The sequence below is a fragment of the Desmodus rotundus genome, chromosome 6, assembly GCF_022682495.2.
Source record: "Desmodus rotundus isolate HL8 chromosome 6, HLdesRot8A.1, whole genome shotgun sequence".
Taxonomy (NCBI): domain Eukaryota; kingdom Metazoa; phylum Chordata; class Mammalia; order Chiroptera; family Phyllostomidae; genus Desmodus; species Desmodus rotundus.
In genome coordinates, this window is record NC_071392.1 from 26961421 (window position 1) to 26972064 (window position 10644).

The 10644-nt window shown below is 39.2% G+C and overlaps 1 protein-coding gene across 5 annotated transcripts in view; it reads right to left on the reverse strand.

Moving 5' to 3' along the window:
• Window positions 1-9403, reverse strand: part of C1GALT1 (core 1 synthase, glycoprotein-N-acetylgalactosamine 3-beta-galactosyltransferase 1) — a 32569-nt gene extending 23166 nt beyond the window's left edge. Inside the window, exon 1 of one of the 5 annotated variants that reach the window (XM_024577176.4) lies at window positions 9194-9403. In XM_024577176.4, coding sequence (XP_024432944.1) covers window positions 9194-9200 — 7 coding nt within the window. In that variant the 5' untranslated portion in view covers window positions 9201-9403. Of the gene's footprint in view, window positions 1-517; window positions 652-6773; window positions 6998-8759; window positions 9044-9193 lie in introns of those variants that run through there. The other 4 variants (XM_045185221.2, XM_024577175.3, XM_053926320.1 and 1 more) reach the window with 4 other exon arrangements.
• Between the last annotated feature and the right edge of the window lie 1241 nt (window positions 9404-10644).

The window sequence follows — 10644 nt, forward strand, 5'->3', positions numbered from 1 at the left end:
AGAAATGTTGAGCACGCTGTTTGAGATGCAGATCTGGAGCTGTGGGAAAACACTCACATTTGGTCATTTGTATATTTGGATTAAAAAATTGTAACTAACAATCAAATCTAAAGTACAATCTAGCAAATAAAAACAGGTAACAAGTTATTAATCAATGTAAAAATTATTCTTCTAAGTGCTTTAAATTAATTCATTTAATCATTAATCACTTAAACATAATACAGGATAAAAGAGTTGTGTAAATTCCTAAAACTTTTAATACTTTGCCATGTGGCCTGATACACAAAAAACTCAAAAGACAAGCTGAGGTTTTCTTTAGCATATTCCCTTTGCCTTCAAACAATTATTTCAGTGACTCAACTCTGTGATGAAACTTTCATTCCTTAACCATTCTTCCCCAGGCTCAGTTATTTTACTTGTCTTCACTAACAACTTTGTAGAGGTGTGACATAGCAGTCTTATTGAAAAACAAAACTTTCTGCCCTGGCTGGAGTAACTCAGTGGATTGAATACTGGCCTGTGAATCAAAGGGTCGCCGGTTCAATTCCCAGCGTAGGGCATGTGCCTGGGTTGCGGGGCCAGGTCTCCAGTTGGGGGCATGCAAGATGCAACCACACATTGATGTTTCTCTTCCTCTCTTTCTCCCTCCCTTCTCCTCTCTAAAAATAAATAAATAAATTCTTAAAAAAATAAAAAAACATAAAACGTTCTAAAGCCATAGGATCCAGTCCACATTGTTTATTTGGTACACAAGATCTGACTCTAGTTTACCTTCCTGTCCTCTTACTTCTGATACTTCCTATCCATAAAGCCTATATTCACCCATCTGCCAAGTTCACGATAGCCTTTTATATGGATGCCGTTGGCCATTCTATTTTTTTCTCCCTGAAGTGCCCTCTTCAATTTTGGACAGATGCATAATCATCTTGCAAGGTTACCTACTCACAGTGATCTACAGATTCACCGCAATCTCTATCAAAATCCAACAATTTGGTAGAAACAGAAATATCCATCATAAAATCCACATGGAATTTCAATGCACCCCCAAAAGACAAAACAATCTTGAAAAAGAAGAATAAAGCTGGAGGATTCATATTTTCTGATTTCAAAACCTACTACAAAAGCTACAGTGATCAAACAGTGTAGCACTGGCATAAAGATACACATATAGACCAATGGGATAAAATAGAGAGTCCAGAAATAAACCCTCATATTCACTGTCAACAGATTTTTGTCAAGGGGGCCAAGTCCACAGAATGGGCAAAGGACAGTCTTAAACACAATGTGCTGGGAACACTGGATATCCACATGCAAAAAGAATGAAGTTGGACCCTTACCTAATGCCATATACAAAAATTAATTCAAAATGGATCAAAGACCTAAACATAAATCTAAAACTATAAAACTCTTAGAAGAAAACATAGTACAAAAGCTTCCTGACACTGGAAGTGGCAATAAGTTTTTGGATATAACATCAAAGGCACATATGAGAACAATAATGTAGTCACAATGGACTTTATGAAAAACTTAAAAGTTTGTGCACCAAAAGATAGTAACAAGAGAGTAAAAAGGCAACCCATGGAATAAAAGAAAATACTTGCAAATCGTGTATCTGGTAAAAGGTTAATATCTAGCATACAGAGAGAATTCCTAACAACAAAAAACCCACCTAATTAAAAAATGAGCGAAGGAATTGAATAGACACATCTCCAAAAAAAGACACACAATTGGCCAGTAAGTGTGAGCACGTTGAGGATAAAATGCTGCTCAACATCATTGATCATGAAAACAATGGATTATCACATCACATTCATTAGCATGGCTACATCAAAAAAGAAGAAAAAAAACTAATGTTAATGACAGTGTGAAAAAATGGAAACTTTTGTGCATTGTTGGTCGGAATTTAAAATGGTACAGTCACTGTGGAAAATATTGGTGACAGTATGACAGTTCCACAAAAAATTATAACTAGAATAACTGTATGATCTAGCAATTCCACTTCTGAGTATATGCCCCAAAGAACTAAAAACAAGGTCTCAAAGCGATATTTTTATACCCATGTTTACTGAAGCATTATTCAAAATAGCTAAAATGTGGAAGCAACCCAAGTTCCATCAATGGATGACTGGGCAATCAAAGTGTGGTATATACCTACAATGGAATATTCAGCCTTTAAAAGGAAGAAAATTTTGAAATAGGCTATAACACGATGAAACTTGAGGCCACTATGCTAAGTGAAATAAGTCAATCACAAAATGACAAATACTACATGACTTGACTTTATGAGATACCTAGTTAAAATCACACAGAGAGAAAGCAGAATGGTGGATGCCAGGGATGGGGAAGGGAAGCAATAGGGAGTTATTATTTAACGGGTACAGAGTTTCAGCCGCGCAACAATATAAATGTACTTAATACCATTGAAACTTACACTTAAAAATAGTTAAGTTGGTAAATTTTATGTGTATTTTACCACAATAAAAAAAATGCTGGAAAAAATCAATAATAAAGATGTTGATTTCTTCCTAAGTAATCTATATATTAATGCATCCCAACAAAAATATAAGATTTGAAAATTTTTAATCACTTGGTGAAAAGTATTGAAAAAGTATGGAAAAATAAACACATGAACATGAGAAATGCCAGAGAAGGGTGCAGGGGGTGAACTAAGCCTACCAGACCCACTTAAAATATAAGATTTAAAAAATTTAATAATGTAAAAATTATTCTAAATGTTGTTTGGAAAAATAAACATGTGAGTACAATGGGAAATTTCTGAAAGGCTTGTGAGTGTGAGAGGGTAGATTAGGTCAGCAAAATACTGAAATATATCACCTAAAACAAACAGTGGTATAGTAATAAAAATAATTTTATATTCAGGTGAAACAGGCATATCAATGTATCTGAATATGTGTAACATTTTTTTTAAATGTTTGTTAATACAAAAGACTTAGTGCTGAGAAACTTTTTTTCTGTGTAACCAAACTGTCAGAAAGTGTATCAATGATACTGCAACATCCTACTCTTGTACAGATGATGGACCATTAATGAAACAGAAGCAGCCTCAATTTCTAAATCAGTCAGATAAGGGTTTCCCAGACAGAACATTCCACATTTACCTTAACTTTGTAGTCTCCAAGGCAACAAGTGTGATTTTAATTAACCCCTTGACACACAGTCTTCCTGTGCTTTAAACCTATCAAATATTGATTCATTTAAATTTTATCTAAACTCTACTCTTCAAAATCCTGTAATAACCCTGTCCCTTCTTTATTTATTGAAATGCTGCAGTTCCTCTGGTGTTCAGTCTCCCTCACAGCAGCAAATCTACCTTAATTAATCTACCTTTGTAAACCCAAAGCTATCCTTGGTGGTTTTTATCAGATCAAATAATCCATTAAAAAAACCAAGTACAGCCCTGGCTGGTGTGACTCTGGGGATTGAGTGCCGGCCTTCGAATCAAAACGCTGCTGGTCTGACTCCCAGTCAGGGCACATGCCTGGGTCGAGGGCCAGGTCACCAGTTGGGGGTGTGTGAGAAGCAACCTGACTGACATATCTCTCGCACATGGATGTTTCTCTCCCTTCCCTTCTCCCTCCCTTCCCCCTCTCTAAAAATAAATAAGTAAAATTTTTTTAAAGTACATATGGAAATTTAATACATAATACACATAGCATTTCAAATCAAGAAAAACATGGCTTATTCAAGAAATGATATTGAATTAATCTTTTGGGAAAAAGTAAAAAGCAACCGGCTGGATCCCTATCTTTCTCTTTCAAATTCCAAATATTTCCAAAATTTCAATATTTAAAAAATAAAATTAAAACAAAACTAGAAGACAACATCATTTTACATGTTTATATCATGAATTGAGATCTTCCCAAAACTCAAAAGCTGTGACTATAGAAAAACTGTATGAGGTTATTCATTGGATAAATTTCTGGCAGTAAAATTGCTGGTTCAAAGGTCTGTACAGGAAAAAAGTGTCATAAAGAAAAAACAAAAAACCCCACCTAACATAAAAACAGATGTTAGCTCTAGCTGGTGTGGCTCAGCGGATTGAGTGCCGGCCTTCGAACTAAAGGGTCACCAGTTCAATTCCCAGTCTAGGACACATGCCTGGATTTCAGGCCAGGTCCCCAGTAGGGGGCTTTGGAGAGGCAACCACACAAGTTGTTTCTTTCCCTCCCTTTTTCTCTCCCTTCCCTTCTTTCTAAAAATAAATAAATAAAATCTAAAAATAAAGTATAAAAACATTAAAAGATTTAAAAAAATTTACAGAAAAAGAAAATGCAATGGTCGATGATGTTTAAATTTTATTCATATTAAAGAAATCTAAGTTAAATGAAGATACTATTTTTAACCTAACATACTGGCAAAACAAATTGAAGTTTAGTAACACGCAGTATTGACATAGATATGAAAGAAAACTGGCACTCATACTTTCTCACAATATTTACTGTCTTGTGGACGGGCAATTTGGCAGTATGTTTTAAAAATTTAAATAAATATCCCTTGACTCATCATTTCATAATTAGAAATTTCTCTTATGGTCATCATGGTCTGAAAGATGTTCACGGCAGCCACAGCTATGTTTGTTTATTGACAAGGAACTACTTAAAAAATAGCACAATCCATACCATCGAATACTCTGCAGGTATTGAAAACAATGAACCATAATGCAGTAATAAAAATCTTTGCACTTCTGGCAAAAACTATCACCTTTTGTTAGTAAGGTAAAACAAACCCAGTTGAAATCATAGAAAAAAAATATATACACAGTAAAGAAAACGTTTTCTTTCGCAACTCTACCCTAGTTCTCCCCAAAGGTAACTAGTATCATTTCTTGTATATCCTTGGGGGGAAAGAAAGTAATGCCTCTATCAGCATACATGTATGCGCATCCTTTAATTTACATCAAAGAGACGATGGAGATGATACTCTAGATCCATTAGTCTCCACTTTACCCTTTTCTCTGATTTTCTCTCATAACATCTCTTTTAACAACTGTGTAAGATAAAAGATTTATTTTTTGAGACAAAGCACTACTACAGTCTGTATCGTATGACTGTATTTGGTTTTTTAAATGCTTCTGTATATGTCAAAAAATTCTAAAAATGTAAGTACAGAACCCTTCCCCCAATCCAGTTTCACTTTCCGTGGTTTCAGTTACCCATGGTGCAAAAAATATTAAATGGAAAGTTCCAGAATCAACAATTCATAAGTTTTAAAAGGCACACTGTTCTAAGTAGCATGATGAAATCTCATGCTATCCAGCTCTGTACCACCCAGGATGTGATTCATCAGTTTGTACACCATCTAGGCTGTATATGCTCCCCTTCCACTAGTCACTTTAATAGTCAGGTTATCAGATCCATCGGTGTAGGTTAGTATGTTCAAGTAATCCTTGTTTTACTAAATAATGGCCCCAAAGCACAAGAGTAGTGTTGCTCTCAAAGAGAAGCTGTAAAAAGTGCTTTCTTTAAGTGAAAAGGTATGTTATGTTCAGGGGAAAAAAAACATATATACAGGCATACCCCATTTTACTGCACTTTGCTTTGCTGTGCTTCATAGATGTTGCATTTTTTTACAAATGGAAGGCAAAACTCTCCACCGGCAAAAAGATTGACTGGCTTTATTGCAATGACCTGGAACTGAACCCTCAGTATCTCCAAGGTATGTCTGTATAACAGGGTTTGGTACTACCCACAGTTTCAAGTATCCACTGGGGATCATGGAGCACATGCTCCATGGATAAGGGGGAACCACTATGTACAAAATATTTAACACGCGATGTCTCTGGGAACCAAGACTCTATGGCGCAGGCAGGAAGGACAAATTTATTTTTGTTTTATAACCTTTTTATATTTTAATTTTTAAATCAAATACTTACCTATTACTTTTCTGACAAAAAAAATAAAGGTAGGCGTTTTATATAGGGAGTGAAATAATATAAGAAAAAATAAATTGCGGGTGGAAGGATGGGGAGAAAAGGCATACAACTGTAATTGAATAACAATAAAAATTAAAAAAAATAAATTGCATTAATTTTCCTACACTTGTTACACAAAAATATCTGTTGATCCTCTTTAGACTTCTCCAAGTTTCGGAATCATATATACACAAGACATTTCCACCTGGACCATAGGCATCTCAAATTCAACATGTCCAAAACATACTCATTCTTACTGCCTTCCTCCCTTAAGCCTGCTCATCTCACCTAAATTGCTGGTAATCACCTAAATTACTGACCAATAGGTTCCTATTTTACTAGGAGCTATTTGATTATCTAAAGTAGAAAACAGGGAGACATTTTTAACACTCTCCTTACCTTTACCCCACATCCAATTACCAAATCTTGCCAATTTTATTTACTAAATATTTTTCTAATCCATCCTCTCCCTCTCCGTTTCTACTACTTGTCCCATTTCAGATCCTCCTCTCTCCCCTAAGGTACTGCAACATTTCACCAGTTTCCCTGACCCAAATGCTATGTCTCTTCGACTCATCCCCATTCTGTCACCAAAATGACCTAAATGTCACCCCACTGCCTATAAGACAAAAACTAAGCCCATGATAAACACTTAATCTAGATTCTCTCCAAGTTTCCAGACTCATATTTGAATACTCCAGGCCTTCTAATTTATGCTTCAGCAATCCTGAACTATCTAGTTTGCTAAACATCCCAAGGAAGTTAGCTCCTCTATTCCTACTGTCTTCTCTGTCTACAGAACAAACATCCTCTTCCCTCCACCGCCTATGCCCCAACTTACGTAAATCCCATTAAGCCAAGATTTCTTAACTTGGCACAAGTGACATCTTGAGCTGAATAATTCTCTGTTGTGAGGGCTGTTCTGTTTACTGTCAGATATTTAGCAGCATCCTTGGCCTATGCTCACTAGATACCAGTAGCACTCCCCCAAGTTGTAACAGGAGTTTTTTTCTCCAAGGGACACTTCATATTTTCACACTTTACAGATTTTGGCATGCATTTTCCCCTTGGACATTTGAATTAGCTGCAAAGTGAAAATTTAAGTACACATTAGAAACACATTTAGATTTTAAGATAAAATGCTGACTTCCCCCCCTTTTTTTTCTTCTCCTTTTAAAAGAATGACCTTAATCCCACTGTATTTTGGGTAAAAGAATTTTGTCATACCTTTCTTTCCATCCTGCTAGTTTGTACACTAGCCTTTTTACTCATATCTCAACAAATCTTCTAAAAGTCACACAGTTATCCTGGAAAGCTTAATATTTTAAGTGAATCTTAAGTTCAGCATGGTTGTCCTTTTTCCATCTAGTGTTATACCTGCACTGTCACAAGAATTCCAATCAATGATTTTACCTCACAAAGACTATTTTAAATCACCATGGTTTGTGAAGTTCATAAGCTGTATATAATGCAGTTTTTATCTTAGTGAGCACAAATCAATATACAAGTAGTAGAAGGCATATGTCTAGTGGCAAACGTTCATATTTCTATGGCTTAGGTGAACATTAACTCATTATATGTACTCCTAAATAAGTTTGTGATAAAACTCTAATAATTTCTGAATACTGAATTCACTCAGAAATATATACTCTATACCAAAAAAGCATATTTAAAAAAAACCTGATACCTACCTTTAAATGAGTAGTAACCACAAAATATTTTTTAAATGCTAAGTCCTCATTTAAAAGATTCATTAAAACATAAGTTCTAGGCAAATTTACAAGAGACATTTAATGCTTCTCTAATAGCACTGAAAAAGCATACTTTTCCAGTTAAGAACTTTAAATGAGTCACACTTTCCTTAGTAAATCACTATTTTCCTTAAAATATAGTAAAAAGAGTTAACTGGTAACTCAAAACTTTATATTCACTTAATTGCATATCAATATATACTAAGACTGACAGAAAATATAGTTTACTATAATACTTAGAATACGTATAACATCATGTGCACAAAGCTCACTTGACATTTATCTGACAAGGGTGGAAAAAGCTAAGTACCTCTTAAAAACTCAAGATTCCCACTGTCTAAGCTCACACCAGAATTAAACAACTTGAAATCACTCACACTTTTTCCTGGCACCCAGTCATAGGTATGTCTTATGCCCGGCTTTTAGTAAATAAACTATTTCTATCCCTTACACATTGGCTAATTATTCACTCTAATGCATTAAAGTCCTAACTTTATCACGAACTTTCATAATGAAATCAATTCCCAGGTAGTAATAGTTTCCAATCTGAAAAGCATAAAAAGGATACACCACATACCTATAATGAATTCAGAGAACTAGTTTATAAATCTAGTCAACGTTTCCAGGGCATGCGATGGTTTTTTTTTTTTTTTTTGGTTTATGTATTATTTTAAAAAATAAGAGGAGAGGGTAAGAGGTAGAGGGTAAAAACTAAATCCCCACTCCGAAATAACGTTCACCTTTCAAGAACATAAAATTTATCCAAATCCAAAGCTGTATGGCCAACTTGCCAGCAGCTACTAATCAAATCATACTTGGGGGTAAGGTAGGAAGGTACTCTTTTCCTCCCTCTCCAAGGTGTCAAAGCACACCTGGCTTGGCCGTTCTGCCAAGGCAGAGGAATTTAAATATATGTATGTATTTCTCACAGACGAATGTGATGTTCCAAGAAAGCCCAGAGGAAGTCCCCCGCACTCGTGGAAGGCGCCCACCCGCTGGAAGCTCAGGTGGCCCGGCAGCCCGCAGGCTGTCGCGGAAGGTGCCCACACCTGAGCGGCAAGTCCCGCTCGACCCACCGGTTGGAGGGGGCCGGGAGGGCCCGCGGGGCAGGACCGCTAAATGGTCCCGCCGTAAACCCGGTGCGGCCGGCGTCTCACCGTCGCCGCCCGACGGCAGACAGAGCGCGAGGAGCTGGAAGGCGCGAGAAGGCAAAAGGGAAGGACCCCCGGCGAAGAGGACGCAACAATTCAACCAAATAGCGGACGGCTGGGCAGGAGCACCCAGTGGCAGTTCGCAGACGCGCCCGGAGCAGGAAGTGCCCCGCACCGCCAACAGAAGCCCACACCTCCCCAGCTCCCGTGGCGACTCGAAGACACCTGTTTGGTTTGCCCGGGGTTTGGTTCCACCCTCCAGGCTCCCGCCCGCTCCCCACACACACTCCGAAATGGAGGAGGGAGTCGGGAACCCAGACCTAGCACTCGCGGTTTGAGGGCGCCACCGCCGGCCGTACCTGACATCAGCTGCGGCTCCCTCTCGCCCCTCCTGGGGGGCGGAGAGGAGGACCACACGAGACCGGCGACCTCCGCTCTCCTCGGCAGCCGCAGAAGTAGCTTGCGGCCGCTAGCCGGGGCCGCCTGCTGCCGCCTAGATTATTGCCCGGCAGCGGCGGCGGCGGCGACGGCGGCCACGGGCGCCCAGCGCGCGCTCCCGCCCTCTCGCTCCGCCCCTCCCCGCAGCGCGTCCCGGCCTTGGCCGCGGACGGCGCAGGCGCCACCCAGGGGTCTCCTATCGCTTACGTCGCGGCTGCCGCACCAGCCCCAGGGAAGGGCAGAGCTAGAGGGGGCAGGGTGGGCGGAGCTACGGAGACGTGCGGATGCGGGGATTGGCTGCCGAGCTCGCTTCTCGCCTTTCTGCGTGTGAATCTGGGAAGTAAGATCCGTGAGCGATAGTCGCAGCCCTCTGGCGGCACTTCACTGCTGGCTATCACCTTCCTTGTCCAGCTGTAGGGTGATGTCTTGCACTAGCCCGGACCTTGAGAGGGACTAAAGCAATGAGACAGCAGAGACTGAAGCTGGGGGGCGCCTTATGGACCTTCGTCTGAGGGACAGGATGTAGCCCTGCAGAAGTCCTGACCTCTAGCCTGCTTTACCCGTTTTTCCTACCCCATCTTCGTGCTCTCTTTACTCGGTATCTCTCAGGCCTTAATGAAAAGAAATACAGCAAGATGAGGTACGCAAACGAGTGCTGGGTAACCAGTTCTGTGAACTAGGAAGGGCTGAAAATTCAGTGGTAATACTACATACAAAGCCTTCTGTAGGCACACGTGGTCTTGGGTTCTGCCATTACTTCAGTGCAGTCAGGCAATGGCTGGAGAAGCTTCCTCCGGGCTTTGCAAAACTTACCTCCTCTTTAGTTGGCAAAAAGACATTGAATCAGAAAGTTATCTTTGAGTTAGAGGGAGGAGCCTGTCGGGCCATAGAGGCAACGGAAGCAATCTGAAGATGGGGGTAAGGTCTTGGATTTATTGGGGTTAACTATCTTCTACAAGGCCTAACTTGAAGGCGAAAAAGCTATCTAGCTTCTTTCAAATGCCCTCCTAAGGTAGTTCTATAGTGGCTTTTAGCAAAGCTGTTAGGAGTGTAGAATCAGCTGGAATCTTGGACCCTATTAGTTGTGTAATCTTGGCACTGTTACTTAACATGCCTGGGAGAAAGAAGAAACAGCATTTTTAAGTTATTGTTATTATTCTTTTAATTTGTTTCAATTCTGCTCTAGTGTAGTTTTCCAGGATATGTCATTAAGTAGATACAAAAGAAACTTCCAAAAGAATTTTAAAACATCTAGTGATTCTTATCTAAACCTCTCATTTTTCTGCTGAGAAAACTGAGGTCAGAAAGATAAACGGATAGGCTCATGCTAGAAGCGCAAGGATCCTGATATTCAGTTTACCGCTCTTTCCCT